Below are 26,216 nucleotides of genomic sequence, written 5' to 3' on the forward strand. Positions count from 1 at the left end.
CAGTTTGGGCCTAGTGCTTCTATGAATGTGTAGCTTTGCGATAATATTTTCTATTTCTTCCATAAGGTCATTGTTTTCCTTAGATTTTCTATCTTCTTGGGTAAGATCTGATAATTTATATTTTCCTAGATAATTACTCATTTCACCTAGGTTCCCACATTTATTTATAGATTCTGAAACAAAGGTTTCTCTTATGATTCTTTTCATTTCTTTCTTTTCTACTTATTTTCTCCTTTTTATTTCTTTTATGCTTTCTCTCTGTTTCTGTTTAGGTGAGCTACTGATTTATCTCTTTTATTGTCTCTCCCCTCCACAAAACCAGCTTTTGTATTTATTTATTAATTCTATTGTTTTTCTTTTCTAATGTATTAATTTCTGCATTTAGAGTCATTAATACCTTCTGTCTACTTTCCTTAGGTTTATTATTTTTCTTATTTCTTGATTTCAGTGCTTAATTTATTTTCATTACTTTTTGTATTAGTTAGGGTAGGCTAAGCTGCAGTAACAAATGGATCCCCCAAATTTTGGTGACAATGTAATAGAGCTTAATTTATTTCTATTGTAATTTATTTCCGTGTAAGAAGCAGGTATCTGGACTGGCCAATCAGCTTGTCCATGCTGAGGCCATTCAGGGCCCTGGTGCTCTGCTGTGAAACTATTCAATTCTCTCTTGTTAAATGGAGCCAGGAACAGTCATCATGCATAAACATTCTTTCTCCTCCCTCCTCTTTTGCCCCCCCCGGCCCGCCAATTTTTTCCTCTCGAGTCACAGGCAACCTGTTGGTGGGTCATTTTAGTCCCTGAAGGTGAGAGTTTTACTAAATATTTCACTACTGCATAACTTGGGTCTCTGTCTTTCCAGCCTGCAATGTGTTTTCATGCTTCTCACTTGCCAAACAACTGGTAAGCCAATGCCAGCTATTTTAGGTTTTATTATATTTGTACACTCTTTCAAGGTAATGGTTTCTCTGTTAGGATAGGTTATGTTGTGGTAACAAGTAAACCCCTGAAATTTAATCACTTAGAATAAAAATTTATATTTTGCTTCTTAAAAAATCCTGGGCAGCAATTTGGGTCAGCCATACTGATTTTCTCCTCATGGTCATTCAGAGACCCAGGCTGATTATATCTTGTGGCTCCGACAACAGCTGTACTGTTGTGGGCACCCAGCCAAGAGGAGGACATGGAAGAGCACCCAGAAGGTTGGCTGTGCCAAGGTTGGAAAGTGGTACACATCTCTTCCACTCACAGTCTAGAATGTAGTCACAGGGCCACAGCTAACCAAGAAAAATTGCGATTATATAGTCCATAGGGATGGGGAAATGTTGTTTATGTCATTCTTCGTGAACAAGGGGGACAATGGCTTTTCAGAGACAATCCATTGTCTCCTCTACACATTTTTAGCACCACAATTATTTGGGGCTATAAATTTTCCTTTGAGAACTATATGTTTTGTATCTTATTCATTCTGATATATCATGTTTTCATTATTTTCTAGGTATTCCATTATTTTGATCTTGACCACTTTTTTTGAACCAACAGATTTTTTAAAAATCTAGATGATGGGGGGGCTGGCCCCGTGGCCGACTGGTTAAGTTCACGCACTCTGCTGCAGGTGGCCCAGTGTTTCGTTGGTTCAAATCCTGGGCACAGACACGGCACTGCTCATCAAGCCACGCTGAGGTGGCATCCCACATGCCACAACTAGAAGCTCCCACAATGAAGAATATACAACTATGTACCGGGGGGCTTTGGGAGAAAAAAGGAAAAAAAAATCTAGATGATAGGAGTTGTTTTGTTTTCTAGTTGGGTTATTAGCCTCTACTTTTATTAAATATGATCAGAAAATACTATTTGAATTGTTTCTCTTCTTGTAAATAATCGTAAATATTCTTCTTGGATATATGATCAGATTTTTGAATGTTCTGTGAATGTTTGCAATGATAGAATATTCTATATAAATGGGGTATATAATTGATATTTATCAATTATGCTATTTAATCTCTACTAATATTTAGTGATAACTTTATTATTTATTTTATCTGCAATGAGGTAGAGAGAGGAAAATTAAACCCTTTGTTTGGTTTCTCCTTATTTATTCCAAAAGATTTAGTTGATAAATGTTGATGATATTTTCCTTTGAGTACAGATATTCATAGCTTCAAGATTTGTATTGTGAATGCTTCTTTTATTAAAACTGACTTATTTCTCTCATTTAATGATTTTGTCTGAATTCAGATGGTAAGATTTGTCTGATAGCAAGATTTTGAGCCTCCCTCAAACCCTTTTCTTTCATTTGCCTGTTACGCTTTGGTCTATCCTGTTATTTCAACCTCACTGAGACACTCTTTCATAGGTACATCTCCTCTAAATAATAAATGCTTGCATTTTGCTTTATTATTCATTCTGTCTTTTTTCTTTTAATAAGTAATTAAAGCCATTTACATTTATAGATATTACCGATATATTTGTCCCCAGTTTTGCATCATATTTTGTTTTACTTGTGTCTTTCATGTTTTAAAAATATTTTACTTTTTGGTCTGAGTTTTCATTATTTCGTTTTGTGTATCCTCTGATAATTTGGAAAGTATCGTTTTTGGTTTTGGAGTTACCTTTTTAACTCTAACGTTTTAATTTAATCTTGTCTTTAGACGTTGTCTATTGATTCCTCACTACGAACAGGATTGAAAATAGTTTCTTTTCAATTCATTTTTTTTCTTTTCTCCCTTTAGTACTCAAGTTTACCTGATAAGTTTATTTTTCTTAAGATTCACTTTTATGTCTTTGAACATATTGATACATCTATTACTTGATGTATCAGAATTAATATGTTTTGACCTCTTGTCTTCTCTCCTCTTCCTTTTGCCAATTTTAGTTAGTTATATCATTTCTTTCTTTATAGAGTTGATATTATTTACATTCTGTTCCGTAAACACAAGCCATAAATTTGTTTTGCTCTCATTCATACTAGATGGACTCAATGCTGACTGCAGTTTTTTTTGTCAGTTTCTCAATTCATTGCTTGGTTAAGTGAAGTTCATCCTTTAGTAATCCTTCTTAAGAAAAGTCATATAAATGTTGTTTTCTGAGTTCTTGTGTCTTGTTGTTGCCTTTATGCTTGAATGACTCTTGAGTTAACGTGTAATACAGAGGTTAAGATTCAGCTGTGGTGCGTGGCGTCTGCCGTCATTCTGCTGGTTTGAACCAGCTCTGCTCCTTAGCACAGAGACGATTTCCGTCACCCTCGAGGCCTGTTTTCTCATTTGTAAAATGGGGATAATTATAGCTCCTACCTCAAAGACTTGTTTTGTGGACTAAAGGAGTTAATAGATGAAAATGCTTATAATAGTGCCTAGCCCAAGGAGATTAGACGCCGGAAACCATTGCTATCTGTTGCAAAATTCTCAGATCCACCACAATAGTAGCAAGAACTTACATTGATCTTTCCCAGAGGACTTTGTAAGCACAAATTTCATCAACTTCTCACATTATATAATTCTGAAGAAAATTCCAAGGCCAATCTAATATTTTCCCTTTATAGGTAACTTTATTTTTCGCTAGGTTGCCTAAAGATTCTTCATCTTTGAAGTTTGATAACTTTACTAGAATCTCTCTCTCTTTAAAATCACTTTTATTTTAAGATATAGCACTCATAGAGAAAAATGTACGAAACATATATAGAGAGAGGCAGTTTAATGAATTATTATAAACTCATGACCCAGGTACAGATACAAAACATTTTCATATCCCAGAAGCCCTCTGAGGGCCCTTTATAATCAAAACTTTCTCAGTCTAAACTACTTCTTTCAGAATTGGTAAACACTCCAAGGGAAAATCAAACCTCAAAATCAATTCTTTGCTATCACGTGAAAGTGGTCAGATACCTGTAGGCATATATTTTGGTTTGTTTTTAAAAACTGCTTTATTGAGATATAATTCACATACCATACAATTCATGTCTTTAAACTGGTGTTTAGTATGTTGAGAAAGTTGCACAACCATCACCTCTGTCTAATTTTACAACATTTTCATCACTCTGAAAAGAATCTCCATATCCATTACCAACAATTCCTCATTAATTGATCCCCTGCTTACAGCCCCAGGCAACCACTAATCCCCTTTCTGTCTATAGATTTGCCTATTCTGGACATTTCATATAAATGGGACAGTACCATATGTTGTCTTTTGTGACAGGCTTCTTTGACTTAGTATAATGTTTTCACGGTTCATCCATGTTATAGCATGTATCAGTACTTCATTACTTTTTATTGTCAAATAATATTGTATGGATATACTACATTTAATTTATCCATTCATCAATTGGTGGGCACTTGGTTTGTTTCCATTTCTTGGCTGTTATGAATGATCCCACTATTAACACTTATATACAAGTTTTATGTGGATATATGTTTTCATTTGTCTTCAGTATATACCTGGGAGTGAAATAGATGGGTTATATGGTATTTAATGCTTAATTTTTGAGGCATTGCCAGACTGTTTTCCAGAGCAGCCACACCATTTTAAATTCCCACACTAACAAATGAGTATTAGAATTTCTGCACATTCTTACCAATACTTGTTATCGACTGCTCACAGCTTTTAAGCCTCACCTCTCCCAGTGTTGCTTTTCCCCACATCTGGGCATATGATTACAAAGTCTAGGTGGTCCCTCCTTTGGTACCAGCAGGAGATTCAAAACACAAGCCTCTGCCTGTGTGTAAACCTCACCCTGGTCCCACTCCCTAACTACAATAGAAACCCAATGCATTCTCCTTTCTTCACTCTCTCAAGCCCTTTGCAGACTTACTTGGGAGACCTTCGCTGCTTTCTCCAGAAAACTTCATTACATAAGTAATAAAAATTTTCATGCTCTCTTAGTGTTTGTGTGGTATCATCAGTCTTGACATCCAAACCGAATTCTGGATGGGGGTTGATTCTATACAGAATATCCACAACATGTTATTCAAGACTTCTATTTCTTTGTTGATCTTCTGCCCAGTTCTACTCATTATTGAATGTGGGCTGTTGAAATCTCCAACTATTATTGTTGAATTGTCTATTTCTCCCTTTAATTCTGTCAGTTTTTGTTTCATATGTTATAGGGCTCTGTTGTTAGGTGCATATGTGTTTACGCTTATTATATTTTCTTAATAAACTAATCCTTTATCATTACAAAATGTTTTTCTTTTCATTAGTAACAACTTTTTTCTCAAAGTCTATTGTGTCTGGTATTAGTATAGTCACTCCAACTGTTTTTGTTTGCATGTTATATCTTTTTTTTTGACTCTTTTACTTTTCATCTGTTTGTGTCTTTGAATCTGAGGTATGTATTTTATAGCAACCTATCATTTGATCATGTTTTTTAATCTATTCTGCCAGTCTTTGCCTTTTGATTTCAGTGTTTAGTCTATTTGTATTTAGTGAAATTACTGATAAGGTAGGATTTACACCTGCTATCTTGATATTTGTTTTTATATGTTCTATATCTTTTTTGTGTCTCTATGCCTCCATTTCTACCTTCTTTATTGCTAAATGGCTATTTTCTGGTGTGCCATTTTAATTTCATTACTGTTTCTTTTATGGTATTTTAAATTTAATTTCTTAGTGGTTGCCCTAGGGATAATAATCAGCATCTTAAAACAATCTAATTCAGATTAATATTAATTTCAATATTATTCAAAAATTTGGTTCCAATATAGCTCTGTTCCCTCATACTTTCTTTGTGCTATTTTTTTCACAAAATTACATCATTATATACCATAAAGTTTTCAACACAGTTCTGTAATTCTTTATTTATGCAGTTGTCTTTTAAAACAGATATGAGAATAAAGGAGTTATAAACAAAAATATATTTATACTTTTTTTTTTTAAGATTGGCACCTGAGCTAACAACTGTTGCTAATCTTCTTTTTTTTTATTCTTCTCCCCAAAGCACCCCCCCCAGTACATAGTTGTATACTCTAGTTGTGAGTGCCTCTGGTTGTGCTGTGTGGGATGTCGCCTCAGCAGGGCCTGACGAGTGGTGCCATCTCTGCACGCAGCATCCAAACTGGAGACGTCCTGGGTTACCAAGGTGGAGCACGCGAACTCAACCACTAGGCCATGGGGCTGGCCCCAGTTATGCTTTTTAAATATTTACCTGTGTAGCTACCTTTACTGGTGCCGTTTATTTCTCTGTGTGGATTCAAGTTATTGGCTAGTGTCCTTTCATTTCAGCCTAAAGGACACCCTTGTATATTGTCGTAGGGCAGGTCACTGAGCTTGAGATGGAGGAGTGATGGGAATAGCCCCTGATAAAATGTCACAGACTCCACTCTCTTACCTAAGTTCAATAGTTTCTCTTGGATAGATTACTCGCAGTTTAATCTGTCGCTTTGGTTAATTTCCAGGATCCTGAAGTGATCGATTTTAATTGGTTTGCCTGTATTTTCATTGCTTTTGTGGGAGAATGAGTTTACCAAGGTCCTTACTCTGCGACTGCAGAGGTCAATTGCCATAGGCTCGATCTTAATGTTAATTTTTTTTTTTTCATTTTGAGGATAGAGGCATGATCTAACCTTTTAATGTTTAGGTAAAATCCTCTTTTCTTTCTAAAAAGTTCTTTAATTATAATTTAGCATATACCTTAGGTTCTATTATTTCTATTCTGTCCTTCAGGGACACTAATTTGTATAGAAGTTTAAGAAAGAATAATTTAGAAAAATAATAGTAGTCACCCACAACACACACACACACACGCATTACACACTCACCTTCACAAAACATGAACAAATAAATCAGGTGAAAACCAGAACTGCCATTTAGGGGAAGCTTTCTGCGATATTGAATTCACCCTTTGTTAAAGTGTTTTCTTGCTTTATAATACCAGCAATCTGTGTTTTACTGTATTTGAAGCGATGTTCTGGTGCCACCTAGTGCTACAAATGATAAAGGCCACTCTAGTTTTTCTCTTTTTTCTCTCCTCCTCTTCCATTATTGTCTTCCTATAATAATAATAATTAATAATAATAATGGGTGTTTTCTACTTCAGACTTGACTGTTGGATTTATAATATGCAGTTAAAAGAACAAAAAAACATTATTATATGTTTACTCTTAGGCAGAGCTAAGCATCTTGGAGTAAAGTGTTAGTTTTCCACATATCAGGAGTTTCCCCTAAACACAGTCTTATTCTTATTTCCTTACCTCTTTGTATCTACTGGTTGAGGATTAGCCTACCTTTTCTCTGTTCCCTCCAAATTCTTTGTTATGCTCTGTGAAATCCCTACATCATTATAAATAATTTTTGCTTTACCTCCACCTCCTACACAACAGGGTAATACCTATCCCATGCCTGTACTTCTCTGTGCTGCTTCTCCATGTGTCCCCCACGTCCTGACATTATCCTGTCTACTGTATAATTCTACCTCCATTAGAAATATACCACTTTATATTTCTGATCCCTTGAACAAAAGGTTTAAGCGTTTATGACTTTTAAGGTAACATAAGGAAAGCTTGAATAATGAAACACAATCCATCCAAAAGACCAAGATAGAGAATAGAAGAAGCAGGACTAATTGAAAATCATTTGTAAGATGATATGATTAAATCCAAATATATTAATAGTTATGTTAAATGTAAGCAGACTAAGTATCCCAATTATAAAGCAAAGATTATCAGACTAAGTAAAAATCAAAATCTAATTAGCTGCTTATAAGAGAGAAACCTAGAACATAATGACAGAGAAGAGTTGAAAGTAAAATGATGCAAAAAGATATTCCATACAAACAAATAACCAAAAGAAATCTGGTGTGACTAAACTGATATCAGACAAAATTGAAATAAAGTAAAAAAAAAAATTATTGGAGGGACTCTGCATGAGTATAAAAGATTCATTTCTTCAGGAAGATGTAAAAATTTTTAATTAGATATACCTAATAACATGGTGTATATATAATATGTGTATATGTTTTTATAGATATATATTGCATATTTTTTATGTATGATGAGTTTCTAATAATCTTTAACTTCTCATTTAATTCCACAGAACATAATCCGAATGATTTCAATTATTTGAAATTTAGTGATGTTTGATTTATGGTAAAGAATATGGTCTATTTTGTGAATACTTTGTAAATGTGTATGTGTTTTTCTATTTGGCAGAATGTAAAAACAAATAGACACATCTCTGTCAGTAACTAATAGAAAAGCAAACAAAATATCAGTAAGGATATAGAAAATTTGAACAAACGATGGTCAGATTTAATAAATGGAGATTTATAGAATACTGTATCTTAAAAGTACAGGTAAATCATTTTTTTAAGCACATACAAACATTTACAAAACTGACCATATTCTTTGTCATAAGTCAAGTCTCAACAAATGATTGAAATCATTCAGAGAATGTTCTCTGGAATCAAATGAGAAATCATAGATTATTATAAAATGCTCATATGTGTCTATACTATCTAGAAGCAATGTATTTCTATATAACTTGTGGATTAAAGAAATCCCAATGGAAATTAGAAAATGTTTTGAATTGAACAATAATAAAACATATCAAAAAATTTTAGAGTGCAACTAATGCCATGCTTAGAGAGAAATTTATTTGGTTTACATTGGTGGCGGGGGGAGGCAAAAAACAAATGAGCCAAGCATCCATCTCAAGATGTTAGAAAAATAAGAAAAAAATAGACTCAAGTACAACAGAATAGAGGAAAACAAAGATAAGAACATAAATTAAGAAAACAGAAAACAAAAATTTGATAGAGAAGATCAGCAAAGTCAAAATTTTATTCTTTGAAAAGACTAATGAAACTGATAAATCCCTGATGTGTGATCATGAAAAATGGGCACAAATAACCAGTTTTAGAAATGAAAAGGTGTATCTTACAGACATTTACAAAAATCACAAGAGGATAGTATGAACAACTTGATGCCAATAGAAGTAGAAAATTTAGATAAGATGGACAAATTCTTAAAAAAATACAATTGACCAAAAAGTCAAAAGAAATGAAATATTCACATAGACCTAAAATTGTTAAAGATACCGTATTCAAAATCCATCTTGATGCTTCATCTGGATTGACTGTTCTCTAGGTCTGCTGTTTTGTAATTAGAGAATTCTTTTTTATTTTCTCATTCTGTTTTTCAGTAGCTTGTTTTCTGGGTCCCATGATCGTCTCTTCCTTAGTATATTTACTCATTTTGATGAAGCATATTTTCCAGTAGCTCTGAGAACGGATATACAAGAGTGTAGCAGGCTTGCAACACAAAGATGAGGCATGCTTTTAAATACTTAACTGATTTTTGGACGTTAAACCAACTTTGAATTCCTGGAATGAATCTTACTTGATCATAGTATATAATCCTTTTTATATATTGTTGGATTCAGACTGCCAATATTTTGTTGAGGATTTTTGCTTTTGTTATAGAGGGATAACAAGTGGTCTGTAGTTTAGTTTTCTTGTCATGTCTTCATCTGTTTTTGGTATCACGAAAATAATTGCCTCATAGAATGAGTTAACAAGTATTCTTCTTTCTCTATTTTCTGAAAGTGTTTCTATATGATAATCACAAGCTCCGTTAATAGTCAAAATTGTCTTTTCTTTCCAATTGCTCCTCTTTAATAATAGCCTGTTATTTTATTTATTTATTTGATGAGGAAGATTGGCCCTGAGCTAACATCTGTTGCCAATCTTCCTCTTTTTACTTGAGGAAGAGTTGCCCCAAGCTAACATCTGTGCCAGTCTTCCTCTATTTTTGTATGCAGGATGCTGCCACAGCATGGCTTGATGAGCGATGTGTAGGTCTGTGCCTGGGATCTGAACCTGCAAACCCTAGGCTGCTGAAGCAGAGCATGTGAACTTAACCACTATGCCACTGGGCTGCCCCCTGTTATTTTATTTTTAATCAATGCAATATTACCTCAAATCTCACAGATAATATTAATTATAATTTTTAAAGACCTCTCATTTTCTTCATGTGTTTATTTTAGTGGGGGCCATTTTCTTAGAGTGGTTAGCTTTTAAACTTTTAGTTATGCTACTAATTTTTAATTTTGATATTTTGCTCATATTTATAAATGAGGTTCTTTAAATTAATGAGGATTAATAGCTAGCTTTACCGCTACAAGAACTTTTATCAATCACCATTTCATTTGTCTAGTAAGTACAACTTCTTCCACTTGCCCACACTCAGAACCCTCTGGGAGTCCAAAGAGTATTTGATCCAGAATTGTTAGTGAGCAAGAATGGGCCTGCAGGCCAGCTACTCATTGGGGCCCACGGGCCAAGAGCTGATTGGCAGATGAGGGCTCTTTCTTGAGCAACATGGATCTTTGAGCAGCAACATTACCTCTTTACTAGTCTCAGTGGGCAGCCCACACCAAGGTAAAGGCTGGTGTGGGTACTTTAACAGCCAATCCTTTGTCCAGGGCTCTAAACTACTTCTATTTGTTCACTAGGGTCTGCTCTTTGGCATAACCTTATCTTCATCCTCTGCTGAAACAATCTTAAGAATGTCTGTATCAATTTAGAGTTGTAGTTGACAGAGGGAACTAGTGAAAAGAGGCTTTGGGAAGCCAAGAACTTCAGGGATTTTACTGCTCTGCGAAGCTATCTTACTCCACCCAACCCAGCTGTTTATACTATGGTGACTCAAACATGGCTGAAACACTGCCCTCTCTGTAGGCCACATCTGGGGCTGCTAGACAAATACACTTCACTTAGTCCTACCAAATGAAGCTGGATATGCCTCTGGCCATGAAGGGGTGCTATTCCGGTTCCCATATTATTTCAATATTTCAATTCCAATTATTTCTGGTTCCATAATATTTCAATTTTTACACTGCTTCTCTCACCCCTAGCCAATTGGATCATGGAATACACTGGGTTTCAATAAATAATATGCAATAATTCTACATAGAAAACTATAAAATGTTTTTGAGAGATCTTAAAAGATGAAGAGCTATATACTGTATCTCTAATTCCATATTGAAAAGATGTCAATTCTCTCAAAATTGACTAGTAGATTCAGTTGTAATCCCAACCAAAATCCCACCAGTGTGTGTGTGTGTGTATGTGTGTAGACATGTTGACATTTGTTGACTTGTTGAGGGAGAGCACCAGCAAAGGCAGAAAGGCATGAAGCCACATGGGATGTGCAAAGAAAGAAAAGCAGTTTGGGTTTCAGAGATGAGGTTGGAGGGCTTAGGTGATGGCAAGACTTCAAGGGCACTTAACTGCTTCTGGTTTGTTTATTCGAAGTGTGATGGAAAGAATTTTAAGAAGGGATAACCTGGGTGGATTTACATTTTATGTACATCACTTTGGCTTCTCCTTTACCTCCTCTAATCTGTATTACAGGTAACTACATTTCCCAGGCTTCCTTGCACTGAGGCTTCTAGGGAGGTTTGGCCAATGGAAGGAACAGATAGGAGACTGGAAGGCTGGAGAAGAGAAGTCAGGGTATTCACGTGGCACAATCACCTCCTGTGGCAGCTGCATATCTTCCAGGGTCCAGCTCTCTCCAGACAGCTCCGCTATGGCTCTATCTCCTGCTGCCGATCCTTGGCTTTTAGGTTCTGACAATACTACCTCCTCTCATTGTTCCTCCAGTCCTAGGAGTTCTGCTTCTGCTGTTGTTAATCTCTGGGTTATTCATCATCCCTTGCTTACTTTCTCAGCTTTTCCATTTCCTGTGTAAAAATTATCTCTGTTCAAAAGCCAGAGTCGCTCCCTTTTTTTGGGTGGACCTTAACTGATATACAGGGTTAAGCTGGACACAGGAAAACCCATTAGGAGCCACTGCAATAGTTCAAGTGAGAAATCCTGAGGACTTGACTTGAAGCAGTTGGTAGTAGGGACAGAGCAAAGCGTATCTAGTTAATAATCATTAGAAGATAAAATTGATAGGACTTGGTGATTGACTGGAAATGGTGGTAAGAGAGAGGAGAAGGAGAGAGAGAAGGAACCTAGGATAGCTTCTGGGTTCTAAAGGATTGGGTGGATTGTAGAGATCCAAAATACAGAAGGTCCAAAGGGAAAATAACAATAAGGGAGAAGCCAGTGAGCACATGTTTGAATACGTTGAGGGCCTGGAGATGGGGAGCACCCCAGTGGATATAAATCTGAAGTTCAGAAAAGAAGTCAAGGCTGGATATAGAGACTTCGGTCATCAACATATACATAATAAATAAAGCCAGCACAACAGATTAAGACCATCCCAGGAGAAGCAGAGTAGTGGAGAAGAAACATGCTTAATTTTTCCCCAGATTAAGAGCCAATCAGTCAAAAGGAAAAATTTTTGACCCTGTACCTGCATTTAGATTACACCTACCTTCACGGCATCTAAGGAGTGGCCTACTTTGGCTGCCTTTACTTCTTCACTAATGTTCACTTTTTAAAAAACACAATGCAGTTAGGTGTCTGCCCACTTCACCATCTTCAGTCCTTGAAGCTTCTGTGGCACAGGTCGCTCCTAAGGACAAATTTCAGTCTTTGTATTTGGTCTCTTCTATGGCACTTGACACTGTTAGCCATTTCCTTCTTGAATTACTCCTTCCTCGTGTAGTTAATTGGTGGTAACAGGCTCACCTTGATCTCCTACTCTCCTTCCTCTTTTTCTCCTGCCTGTGCCTTTAATCCTTGTGCTCCACAATCCTCATGTCTCCTTACTCCACATTCTTTCCCAGGAGACTGCCATTCTCTTTCATGGGACTAGATGCTGATTTCTCCCAAGACAACATCTCTATTTCAGACACCTCTCCGAGCTAAGCTCCAGAACCATACTTGCCCTGCTTTGACCTCCCACAGTCCTCAGGCAACTCAGATTCAGTGTATAATTTTTTCCTGCTAAACAGCCTATATTCCATAACTTGATTAATTTTACAGCATACTCACCCCAACCAAAACTGGAAAGGTACCTTATTCTTTTACCTCTACACGGAATTGGTTTCTAAGTCATAAAGTCCTATTTGATCCCTCAACATTGTGTCCATTCCTGCTGGTTCAGGGATTCAACGATTCCCCCTGTGCTGTTGTTCAGGTCACATCCATGCTTGAAGCCTTTCAATGCCTGTCTATGGCCTAGGATGAGGTCTGAAGAACCTCAAAACTGACCTCTGTTTATCTCTCTCATTAAGTTTTCGACTGTTCCATTTCCTCTCTTCCCAGTCCTACCTTCTAGGCATATTCAACTATACTGACACTTTCTCAAAATTGCCATGTTTCTTTTTCTTGACATATATGTGCCTGGTAGATTTATTTATTTATTTTTTTGAGAAAGATTAACCCTGAGCTAACATCTGCTGCCAATCCTCCTATTTTTGCTGAGGAAGACTGGCCCTGAGCTAACATCCATGCCCATCTTCCTCTACTTTATATGTGGGACGCCTACCACAGCATGAGTTCCCAAGCGGTGCCATGTCCACACCCAGGATCTGAACCAGCGAACCCTGGGCTGCCGAAGCAGAACATGGGAACTTAACCGCTGCACCACCGGGCTGGCCCCCTGGCAGATTTATTTTTAATACGTAAGGAAACTTGCATATGAGGCTTGCCTTGGGTGGCCACAAGACAGGTAGATCTCCACACTCACCCGCCAGCATCTTAAGAGTTTATATAGAAGCCTTAATGGGGTTCAGTCTTGTATTTAGTCCAGACATTCTCAATAACACATTACTCTCTCAAGATTGCATCCTCGCAGTGTGGGAATGGTGGTGGAATGTATATTCGAACCACGGGGTGGGGGTGGGGGGTAAAGGAGCCTCTGATTGCCAGGATCCAGCTCTTGGGTCAACTGGTGGTCATGTCCTCTCTGTGACCTCCTCCAATAGTATATATATAAATAATCCTATTACATCACACAGCACATTTTATTGCAAGTCTTTGTTGATTTTCTTGTCTCCTATTGTAGTCAGTGAACTCTGTCGTGATAGAACTATATTTTATTTATATTTGGTTTCCCAGTCTTTAGCAAAATGCCTGGCACACAGAAGGTGCTCAATAAATATTTGATGAATCAGACACAAATGGATAAGGGCACTCCTTCAGTGCAGGAATGGGCCTGCTGCATGGCCATTCCTCCTAGACCCATGAAAGTGATCTTTTAGTGCAGGTCTTTCCTGCAGAGTTGATTGATTGATTCATTAAACATTTATAGAATACCTGGTAGGTTAAAAAGCATTGAGACCATATGAAAACAAACATCCTCTGTGTCTTTGAGAAAATTATTCTCCCAATACAGAAAGCATCATTATTACAATTTGGCTAGTCATTCCTGCAGACAAATGCAGAGTAGATTAAAGAGTGGTTAAGGCTGAAGGTATACACACCAATATGAGGCTTTTGCTGTAACCCAGTGGACTCTCATGTCTAGACCCACTCCTCATGATGGACCTCCTGCTATTTCATTTCAGCATAGAAAGGCTGGTGTGCCTTTATTAGGCCTAACTGAGGCAGCCATGAGCAGATGCTGCTGGAGACCAGCGTGTGGCCAGGGCATACACAGGTGCACATATCAGAGAAGAGGTACGATGTGTTTGCGACAGATGAGTAAGCATGATGCAGGAAAGTAATGTTCGGGATAATGGAGCCTTCTAGTTCTTGTTCTTCCCAAAGGCCCTAGCTCCCACAGGGCTTCCTCTGTTCATTCTTAAGGAAGACAAGTTCCCTTATATCGCCTCCCTTCCCAAAACCTGTTCTCTTCAAGAATCTCAAACTTGTTTACTTTAAGTTACTAATTACTAATACTGGGGGCTTCCATTCCTTATTCTAAGGAAGGCGAGTTCCTCTTTATCTCTTCCTTGTCCAAAACTTGCTTTCAGAACAGAATCTGAAATTAATCTACTATAAATGAGAAAATATTACAAAAGCTTAACGATTGTTAGTTCAATGATACCTTCTAGTGGGTCTTCCTATCTAAACAGTATGGAAACTTAGACTAACATTCTAAATAGCCGGTTGATGCCTGGGATTATGTTCTAGGAAATATATAAAAAGACAAGTAGCCGAATTGAGGCTCCTGAAATTATTCCAGGAAGATAAAGAATTATTCATTATCTACCAAGTTGGACAACAGGAGAAGGAGGAGAAAATAAGAGGGAGGAAAAAAGGTCAGTGTCAAAGGCTCAGGTAGAGCTTAGACTAGTAGAACGTCTGGGGTCAGCAGCTAGTTAATTGAGAATGAAGCTGTGCAGGCAGTGCGCAGGGGAGGAAAGTACACTGAGTGACGTGTGACAGGATCTGGAGTTACGTAAATATTTTGGTGCAGGAGGCAAAAAAGGAAAAGGCAAAGGAACATGTCCCGGTTTGCCTCTTCTGCATGAGAACATCTTTGATTTTTAAGCCTTTCACGCCCCTTAATTGGAGGATTGGGAGAAAAGGAGGGGGTTGCGGGGCAGAGGCAAAAGAGGAGAGGCTGGAAGGACTCACAGAAATCTTTCTCACCCCTCAAGGAAGGCCTATGGAAGGACTCTGGGCGGGCGCTGGGAGGAGCCTTTGGAGCATCTTCTGAGCAGCCGCCTCTGAGCACCATGGGAAATTCCTTCCTCCCTCGGACATGGCGCCCACCTGCCCGGCGGCAGCAGCCGGCTCCGGCGCCGCGGTTCGCGGGTCTGGGCAGAAAAGCAGCTCGAGCTTCAGCCGTGGGGCGGAAGGAGGTGGAGGGGGCGGCGGCAGCGGCGGCGGCGGCGCTGGCGCCGCCCGAAGGCCCGGGTATTAAAGCTGAGGACGTCCGGGGACCCGGCAGCGGCGGGCAGCGTGCGGCGCGCTGTGCGCCGGCCCCGGGGAGCAGCAGGCATGGTGTCCCAGGTGCTGCAGCTGCTCCGGCAGGGCGTCTGGGCCGCGCTCACGGGGGGCTGGTACCACGACCCGGAGCAGAGCAAGTTCACCAACAGCTGCCACCTCTACCTGTGGCTGTTCCTGCTGCTGCTGCCCCTGACCCTGCACCTGGTGAGTGGGGAGATTCAAGCCCTGGGGAGTCGTGGGGATGGAGGGAAGATGGAGAGAAAGTGACTCAAACCTGTGTGTCTGCCTCGTGATGCAAAGGGTTGGCAGTGATTTTTTAAGAGGTGGGACGGGGGAGGTCTTCAGGAATTTGGGACGGAGCAAGTACAGGGAAGAGGGGATAGGGACCCACTGGCAGGAAAAGAATTAGAAAGGACTTTGGGGCCTCTGGGACTCATTAAGAATTGATGCTGGCTGTTAGGATGAGTCAGACTCTGCTTGTGACTGGGAAATGTTGAACCTGTTTTGTAGGTGGACAACTTTAGGTCTCTTGGCTGGTTAGCTTGGGCTTATATTTGGTATAAGATAGTGTGCATCGTAGCCAAAAGGCAGAATGAAATGTTAAAAGCAAACCTATTTCAATTGTTGATCTTTCCGCCCCCCCCCTTCCTGTTTTGCTTTGAGAAGGCAGGTTCAATTGTCACTCAACTTGCAGTTTCTCCGCAACTATGTAAAGAAATCTGTAGAAAGATATAATAATGGGTAAATCTAATGGAGTTTATGCTAAGCAAAGTATTACAGCACCCAGTTGGGGCTTGACACTTTCGTAGGGTTACCAGAATTGAGTACTTGCGGGATAACTACATAGATGACCTTCTTAGGTAAATTAAATATGCCTAATAGAAACAATGGTTAACCTTATTTGAAAAGCTGTATAGGTAAGGTGAGCCATGTCTTATTAAACTTTATGTGCCAAGAATCTAATTTTGATATTTATTTGAAGGACTTTATTCCTGAAACATAATTCGATCATGTTCTCCACAGCAGAAATCTTCAGTGAGTTTGTACGGCTGATCGATTCCGAGTTTGACATTAGAGGTTGTCCATGATTTGGCTCCCTTTTACTCTTCTGGCAGTTTATCCAGAGGGTCAGAATTCTGTCTCCGAAGTCAGGTTGCCTGGCTTAAATGTGGAGTCCACCTCCGGTTCTGTGACCTTGGGGAAGTTACTTACCTTATCTGGTTTTTCATTTCATTAGCTGTAAAATGAGAAGAATACTGCTACTAGATGTATGGGGTGGTTTGGAGGTTTAAATGAGATACTGCAGGTAAAACCATCCATCTGTCCAGCTCGACCTGGGATTGGACTCAGACCTGCTTTAAATTTCTGTTTTGCTACTTATTAGCTGTTTGACCTATCTAAACCTTCGTTTTCTTGTCCTTAAAATACATGTGATATGACTGTTTCATAGGAAAAATAAATAAAATTTCATACAAAGAGCACTTAATCCAGAGGCTGACCGTGGAGACCCTTCAATAAATGTAAGTTTCCTTCTTCTGTGACCTTGTTCATCATTTTCCTTCGCCTTTAGGTCCCAGTGTTTTCTCTTTGCCTGGAGGTGGGGCAGGGCAGAGTGATGAGGAACACAAGCTTGGGTTCAGGCCTGGTTCTCCTGCTTCCTAGTTGTGTGAGATTCAACACGCTGCATCTTCCTGGTTTGTAAAGCAGGATAATAGTACCTCTCTTATAGGGCGAATATGAGGATTGAATGAATTAATGAATAGTTGAATGAATGAATGCATGAAAGTGCTTCTCAGTACCGGGCACACAGTGACTGCTCAAGATGAGCTGGCCTTTTTTTTTTTTCTGTTTCCCATCATTCACTTGCCAAAATCTCTCCATCCTTCAGAGCCCAGTGGAAAGACAATGACCATCTTTGTCTAGGCTTCCCGGATTCCGTTCAGCTGGTATTTCTGTCTTGCCCTTATGGCATTCTGTGTTTACTGTTAGCACTATAGCACCTTTTGAATTCTGCCTTGTGCTTAGTTGCACAAGTATGTATTTTACCTCTACTCCAAGATCCTGAGCTTTCTGAGGACTCGGGCTTTGGTTTTGTTGATTCATCTTGGTTTTCCTTGTTGTGCCTAGCAGAGGGCTCTGTGTTTGGTTAACAATGATCTCATATCCAAGAATAAAATCAACCTGCATCTCCTTCTCTTCCAACCGGCATTATATTGTCTACTTCTCTACATATTTTGAGTGCTTCCCGATAATGAAAGCAATATGTATTTCCCTTCTAATTCCGCTACTCAGCAACAGCAACATTAACATTTAACATATATTCCTACAGAAGTTTTTTCTGTGCATATGAGCTCATTTTTACATAACTCCTTTTAAGATTTTATGTATGCATAGCATCAGAACCCTTCATTTCTACCTAATTATGCTTTATTGAGTAGCTCGATTCTACCTTATATTTGTAAATAGGAAATTGTCCTTAGTTAAGTTCCTCTCTAATGATATTTTGAAATAATTTTTGGCTAAATCTCAAGAATTTAGAAAGTAAAAAGCTAATCCCTTAAATAATTTTACTCTTACCTTGGATTTTTGGGATCAGACCAGATATACCCAAATTTTTATATCTTTATGCCAGTGTGCTTTTAACTATTATAGATTAATTTTCTGTGAGTCCTTTTATTGTTAGGCTACTTTTTAATATGTAGCCTATCTTAGCAAATATTGCAGGTTGTCCTTTTTCTTGCTCTGGTCTTCTGGTCTCTTAAAGCGACCTTAGAAATAAAAGACCCTCCTTCCCCAATGGGGGTTCTGTTCTCTGGGTCTTGATGCTTAAATGTTTTCTTCTGCCCTTCAATGCTGCCTGTGATCGTGTGCATCTTTTTCAGTTTGTTCCACTTACAAGAGCTTGGTCCAAAAAAGATACCTGGCTGCTCCCTGACAGCTGGAGCTTATTTGAAGTTCTATTATTTAAGGGACTTTTATGAGGGACCCTGAACTTTTCTGTTTTTTGCACAATTTGATTTAAACACGTTTAATCAAAACAGTTCCACTGTAGGGAGTATCCACGTTTTAATTTAATGGAGACTTTGAATATGTAAATTAGAATTTTATCATTAATTATTGAGGCAAACTTATCTCTCAGCCCTAGAGTTTACATAGGTCTGGTTGATAATATGGAAAGTAGTTTATTTATTAGCACTTATGAACTCTTTGTATGTTTTTGAGAAATGCTCGAAAATACACAACTACAAACATTAAGCCAATTTGGATAATGTGGAGAGAGTTTTACTTTGATTTATCATCAACCTAATTTTCTTTTGGACAAACTGAAAGATGCATTTGTCATCAGAGACATTTAAACTTTCATCTATTCCATCTATTCCATGTGTTCTTGTGCTTATTCTTTTGAGATTCATGTCGAGCTTTAGAACAGGAGCACCCTGGGCCTGCTTCTGACCCTGTCTAAATTCCTTTTTTTTTTTGAGGAAGATCAGCCCTGAGCTAACCACTGCCAGTCCTCCTCTTTTTGCTGAAGAAGACTGGCCCTGAGCTCACATCTGTGCCCATCTTCCTCTACTTTGTATGTGGGATGCCTACCACAGCATGGCTTGCCAAGTGGTGCCATGTCCACACCTGGGATCCGAACCGGCGAACCCTGGGCCGCCGAGAAGCGGAACGTGTGAACTTAACCACTGCGCCACTGGGCTGGCCCCCCGTCTAAGTTCTGACAGCACCGGCTAGTATCAAAAGATGTTCCTCTTCTACCGCTTGTCAAGTGTGTGACCTCATGCAGGTCATTTTACTTCTTCAGGCCTTAGTTTTATCATCTGCAAAATGGAGACAGTGGGTTTCATTTGATAGATTTATCAATGGAGATCCAGAGGGACTAGGGTACTTGTCCAAGACCGTCTAGATAATAGGTGGTAAAATTCAGAATTTTAGCTGAGATCTTGTATCCAAGTCTTTGGCCTTTCCATGACACTGTGCTGCCTGACCTGGTACACATGAGAGTGTTTGAACCCCTGAAACAGTGGACCCACATAAAGTGGAATTCTGATTATCTTGGTGGTGGTATGGTCATCCCGAGTAGTGGAAAAAATGGGGTGGACCCTTCACATTCTTCCAGATCCCGTGCAGGGCAACATCATATATGATTTTCACACAGAAGCCTGTCTTTTACTTTATGACTGTAAGAGTGTTTCCTTTCATTTTAGCCAGACTTTCTCGGTTTCCAGTTTTGCTTCTTAATTTAGCCTTGAAGACGTTCTTTGATAAGAACCAGTTTATTTCTAATGGCCACAGTTATAGTCAAATGGGGCTCCCTGTCGTGTGCTAGGATAACGCTAGCGTACAGTAAGCACACTGCACGTACCAACTGTTATCGTTACACCTAGTTGGTGACTCTTCTGTTATAGTCGGTAGCCATTCCCCATTTGGGTACGGAACTGTTTTTCCTTAGTTTTTGCATTTCTTGGGCTACCCCTCTTTCGGCCTCCACTTTTAACAGGTAAGTTGCCTTTGTGTGAATTATGGAGAAGCGGTCTGTCCAAGAAGGTACCCTTTCCTGGCGCAGGACTTGGGGACTGGACTTCAGCCAGCATTTGAACCTATCAGCTGGTGGCCTTACATAGTGGGCCTGGACGGGTCCACCTAATAGTTGTTACTTTGCTGGACTGCTTGACATGTTGCTGTTCCCAAAAGGTTACCTCTCATCCTGGTCAGTCCCAGCATTTGTATGAATTTCTTTGTAAGAAAGACTTTCTGCTCTCGAATCACGTGGTCCATACTGTCTCTCCTTTGACTCTCAGGAGCTTGTTATCTGCTCATTCTACCTTCGGGGCCTTATTTGTTCTCACGGTGAGATGCATGCCCCTTTCCTCTTTCCCCAGAACTCACTGGAATGTCTGAACTTCCTTTCTCCTGCCCTCCCCTGCGTGAAACAGAGTGGGATTTGAGGTGAAGGGGCTGCAGCCTGGGGATGCTTAAAGCCATTCTGCCCTGGGTCCAGGGCCGCCAACAGAGGTGCAGACTCTGACCTTCTAGATTTGGGCTGAATGCCACCCCATGCAGTTGTCTTCAAAATGTTGCTGCTCTCCATGGCTGTTTGGACTGTGTGTGCAAAGGGCTTGGCTCTCTGGGGTAAGCACTTGCACTAGGATGTCCCCCATCCCACAGGCGTCCCGGGGCAGTCGTCTTCCGTCATTCAAGTTAATACCCCCGTTCTTGAGTGACGATTGCCCCCCTTCTGCAAAATTCCTCCTGCTTATATTTAGACACATGGACGTCTGCGGGCAGGTTGTGTTTTTATGTTTGTGGCAAAAGAACCAGCACCTGCCTTGTTCTCGGATGTCGGCCTCTGGAGCAGCCTCCAAAAATCATGCTTTTTTAAAAAAATTTTTCTTTCTGTTCTAGTATTGCAAGTTCATGACTAATTTTCTGGTGGTTAAATTTTTGTCCCCCCACCCCCCCACCTCTCTTGGGGCTTGTTGAGATTTCTCCCAATTAGTGACTGGTGACATTTGGATGCTGCTCCCCTTAGATAGACTGTTATTTTTTCCAGCTGTAATACCCTTTAATTCCACTTTAATATTTCTTTTGCATGGAGGTTCATACTTATCAGGAGATTATTGTTTTCTGATTTTAACCATTTCACCTCTCAGATGATTACTTCGAAATATTACCTAACCTTATTTCCATTTTATCCACTCTAAATCTGTTTCCTGTTTACTATGGGAGAAAAGAATGAACTAGTTCTTAATGGTATTCAGATTTTCTTCTTTTTTTCATATGGAATTTTCCCCTTTAACATTTATAATTATATTATTATTGTTTTTTAATATATATTGCTCGAATAGGTAATAATAACAGCCAACATTCACTGAGTGTGTATGAGGCAGGCACTGTTGTAAGAACTTTGAATGAACTAAATCATCTTGTCCTCACAAAAACCCAGAGGGGCACTGTCATTATTCTTATTTTACAGTTGGTGAAATTGGCACAGACAGGTTGGTTAATGTGCTTAAGGATGCACAGCTAGTCCTGACCTAACCAGAATTAGAGCCCAGGCAGTTGGAGTTCTTACCCATGCAGCCATACCTCCTCTAACACCAGTAACTTCACAACATGGGCATCTATTGCCTGTACATTGGCATGAAGAGATACAAAAACTGAAAATGTGCGAAACAGCATATAGTGAAAAGTTAATTCCACCCCCACACTTGTCTTTAGGACCCCACGTGAGGGGCAGCCACCATGCATCTCCGGGTTCTTCCAGTGATATTTTAGACACACGTGAGTGGCAGTTTGCTGTGAGGGGTCCTGGGTTTAACCATAAAGCCACCCCCTTTCTTCCCCTGTCCCTTTCGGTTTACCCTGTGGAGGAGTTTTCTCTCTGCTCCTAGGTAGAAACAAGTGCAAGCCCCATGACTTCAGGTCACAGGTAATGCCTGTCCTGTAGTTGCTTAAAGGAACAAAACGCAGACTTGATCCATATTTCGGAGCATCCAGCTCCGTGGGGTGATCAGAGCTTCAGTCGTGGTGGTTTCTACAGGTAGGAAGGCGTGTGGACAGCCTGGGCTTTTCTCACTCTCTTCGTCTCTCTCGCCTTGGCTCAGGTTTCCGACGCCTTTGGCGTTGAAGAACAGGAAGGCGCTTTGTCAACTGGCATGGTAGTGAGCTGGCTCTGGCCTCTTAAAGTACGTCCCAGCTGACTCTCTCTGGCAAGGTCCCTTCGCAGGCTGTCCGAGACCCCATTCTTGCCAGCGCTTTCCCACCCACAATTCCCTGGAGGAGGGCTGCTGTTTTTCTGTCTTGCCTGGTTCCTTGCTCCTTCCAGAGTTCCTTGAAATTTGATGTCTATTCCAGCTTCCTTCTGTGCAGTCTCCCCTGCTCTGGCAGCCCTTTTGGCATCTAAAGCAAACTCTTGCAGACCCTTACACACACAGTCCATGTGAACACTCACATATTCTCTCCCTCAACAGACTCTGGGAGGGCAGGCCAAGCTCAACCTAGTAACTTCTCCTTCGCCCCTCCATCAGAGCAGCTCGCCAGCCAGTCTCATCTTTTAGCTCTTCTGGGAAGGAATCAGACACCAGTCTTCTGTGCTCCCCGCTCCCTGTCCAAATTGTGGGGAACTCATGTTAAGTCTCTGAGGGGTGCCACTGAAGCTTTCTGTCTTGCTTTTGGTTGATACACAGGACTCACTGGATACCAATGGTCCCCTCCAAAAATCTTCACAGATTCTCTCATTCTAGACCCTGTTACATCCTCATTTTGGGTGAGGGGTTTTAGGGTCATGTAACTCATTTTCATAACCCATTTAGAAGTTTCTGGATGTGGTTTGTCCCAGAAGTTGCACTGAAATCTGACATCTATCCTACCTTTTTGGTCAACACTTCCAACTGAATATTTTGTTATATGCATACACATCACAGTCACTTATGTGTACGTATCCTTGTTTTTCTACTTTCTGGAACATCTTTTGGAGATCATAATATAAAGAGCTACTTCATTATTTTTAGGGTCTACAGAGTATTCTACTGTGTGAGTAAAGAGTAATTTATTTGACCTGTCCTCTATGAAAGATATGTTTTCAAATGATTTTTAACCTATTGCTAATATTTGGCTATTTGAGTCAAGGTTCATTCAGTGTTTGAACACATATCTATCAGTTAGGCTGTGCTAGTTTGTGTTGATGTAACAAATAACCTCAAAATCTCCTGGCTTTATCAAGTTTATTTTTCATATTACACGTCCAACATGGTCAGTGGGGGGTGGGAGACATGGTTAGCAGGGCGTCCTGCTCATCGTAGGAATGTAGGTATATAGGCTGCTGGAACCTCCATTTTGGGGGGCTAGGGGCTCTGTTCCCCATCATCCTCACCCTGGCTGGTCACTGCTAGTCACCATGGTGGATGGAGAGAGAGAGGGTCATGTACTCGCTCTTGAAGTTTCTGCCTAGAAATGGTGAATACCTCTTGCGTTCAGACTTCTTCATCAGGGCAAGTCACATGGTCACACCTAACTCCAAAGAGAGAGTTACCGTGTTCTAAGGGAAGAACTGGATATATCTGTGGGACAGCACTTGTGTCTACAACAACGGGCTAAATGCCAGGTGTTCTGCTGGATCTTGGGGAAACAACAGGCAAAGGATAGATTGGTATCTCTCCTCATGAAGTTAGCACATAAAGATAAACTGACGTGAATAAAACAATGATAATTGTTATATTGGAGAAGTATAAGGGGCTATATAGTAAAGACAGGACACGCTATCCTAGGTTTGGTATTTAGGGAATGCTTCCCAGAGGAAATAACTTCTAATCTGAGGCCTGACGGATGACTAGGAGTCACCCAAGCAGAAATGGTAGACCATGAGGAGGAGTTTGGGTTTAATTTTCACTCAGTGACACACACTGATGAGTTTTTTTTGGGTCAAAATTGAAGTATGATACTACTTTTTTATTCCCCACTTTCATTTTTGAAAAATTTCTAGTCTACAGAAAAGTTGCAAAAATAGCACAATGAATACTATATATCTTTCGTTTAGATTCGTCAGTTAACATTTTGTCACATTTGCTTCATCACTCTCTATACGTTTTTAATTTTGCTGTATCACTTCTGAATAAGTTGTAGACATCAATAAACTTTCCTACTAAAAGCATCAGCAGGTATGTCTTAAGGAAAAAGACGTTTTCCCATGTAGTTAACACACTCAAAAAAGTATCATTGATATAATGCTGTCGTCTAATATATAGTTCCCATCCAATTTCCCATTTTCCCAATAGTGTCCTACACAACCGAACCCTTCTTTTTGTTTTTCTGGATCCAAGATTCAATCAAGAATCATACATTGCTTTTAGTTGTCTTGTCTCTTCTTTGTCCTTTAATCTAGAACAAGTTCTTCAAGTATTTTTTTTGTTTTGTGGCCTTGAAAGTTGTTTTGAAGAATATTCCTTAATTTGGATTTTTTTTATTGTTTCCTTGAGATTAGATGTGTGATTATGCATTTTTTGGCATGAATACTACAGAAGTGATGTGTCCTTGTTCTGTGTCACGTCAGAGGCATGTAGTGTCTCAACAATTTCCCGCATAGTTGGTGCTACTAGCTAAGGTGGTGTGACCCAGATTTCTCTTTGGTAAAGGTACCTATTTTCCCCTTTGTATTTAATAAGTAATCTGTGAGGGGAAACCTGGAGACTGCCTATATTATTATATTTCCCAAAACACTTTCACTCAATGGTTGTAGCATAAATTGAGGATTCTTGCCTAAAATAATTATTGCAAGGGTAGTTGCAAAATAGTAATTTTCTATTATTGGTACTCTTCTGTAAAGGAAAGCTCTCCTTTGCCCCCTACCGCTATAGTTTTGTTGTGCTTGTTATTTTTTATTCAGTGGGTTATAATCCGTTCCTATCATCGTTCTTCTTGATGTTCAAATTACCCAAGATTTGGCAAGTGGAACCTTCTTCAAGCAGTTCCTGAGTCCTTTGGACATGTCCCCATCAGTTTTCGAGGACTTTCTTGCTTTCTGGCCTGGGATAGTCCAGGCCTAGCTTGTGCTTTCCCTACCTCAGCACTGGAAAAATCAGCCGTTTCTCTAAGGAGCTCTGATCCTTTGGGTGTAGAATGGCATTGGGAAACCAAGATTTAGGACAGCAATAGTTGTGTTCATTGCATCTGGATTGTCTTTGCCTCCACGTCCTTTCTGTAGATACAGCTGGGAGATCTATCTGTCTGCGGACAGTTTGTTCTGAAACCTTGGTCCAATGAGAAGCAAAGGATTCTTCCTCTCCTTTATTCACTCCACATTTGTATCTCCTTTTTCCCACAGTGAGAACTCTGGTTCCCACCAATATCATTTTTTCAATTCTAAAGTATACACAGGAATGTCTGTTCCCATACCACTACCAAAACAAAATCTTTAAGTTCAAGATTGCTTTGATTTATTATTATTTTTTAAGACTACACCAATAATGTGCTGTGAGAGTATTGTGTTCTAAAGTTACTTGGATTAATTCTTAAAAAAATTTTTATCAAGGTATAATTGACATATAACATTATATTAGTGTCAAGTCTAAAAATTTTATAGGATTAATTCTTTATTTTTAGTTTTTGACTTATCTTTGTGGTTATGCTATCAATTTTATATATGGTTAGGTTCATCTGTGGGTATGTGATTCTATTTTTATTCCCCATCCTCATTGATTTAATAATATTGGGAGGTATAAAACTTTAACCTGTTTCAAAAAACTCATTACGAAGATATACTATTTTACTTTATCAAAAATTTCTCTGGCTGCTGGGTGGAAAGTAGATTAGACAAAGAGCAGGAACAGAAGTGGGAGGTTCAGAGGCTATTTGGAGTACTAACTCCAACCAGGGGATGGTGGTGGCAGTGAAGATGGAGAAATGTGAATATATTGGATAAGATTTAGTGATAAGTTCATTTTTGGCGTGGACGAGTGAGGATGAGGGAGGAATCAAGGGTGATGCC

The 26,216-nt window shown here is 39.4% G+C and overlaps 1 protein-coding gene across 4 annotated transcripts in view; it reads left to right on the top strand.

The window, feature by feature from the left end:
- The first annotated feature begins 15,480 nt into the window (after positions 1 to 15,480).
- Positions 15,481 to 26,216, top strand: part of PCNX2 (pecanex 2) — a 281,436-nt gene continuing 270,700 nt past the window's right edge. For 3 of the 4 annotated variants that reach the window (XR_011496310.1, XM_014854585.3, XM_044758805.2), the window contains exon 1: positions 15,481 to 15,931. Coding sequence is in view for 2 of the 4 variants with exons in the window: in XM_014854585.3 (XP_014710071.3) it covers positions 15,779 to 15,931 (153 nt within the window). In the remaining 2 variants the exon portion in view is untranslated. The remainder of the gene's footprint in view (positions 15,932 to 26,216) is intronic. The other variant, XM_070492557.1, reaches the window with a different exon arrangement.

The sequence above is a fragment of the Equus asinus genome, chromosome 2, assembly GCF_041296235.1.
Source record: "Equus asinus isolate D_3611 breed Donkey chromosome 2, EquAss-T2T_v2, whole genome shotgun sequence".
In the NCBI taxonomy this organism is placed as follows: domain Eukaryota; kingdom Metazoa; phylum Chordata; class Mammalia; order Perissodactyla; family Equidae; genus Equus; species Equus asinus.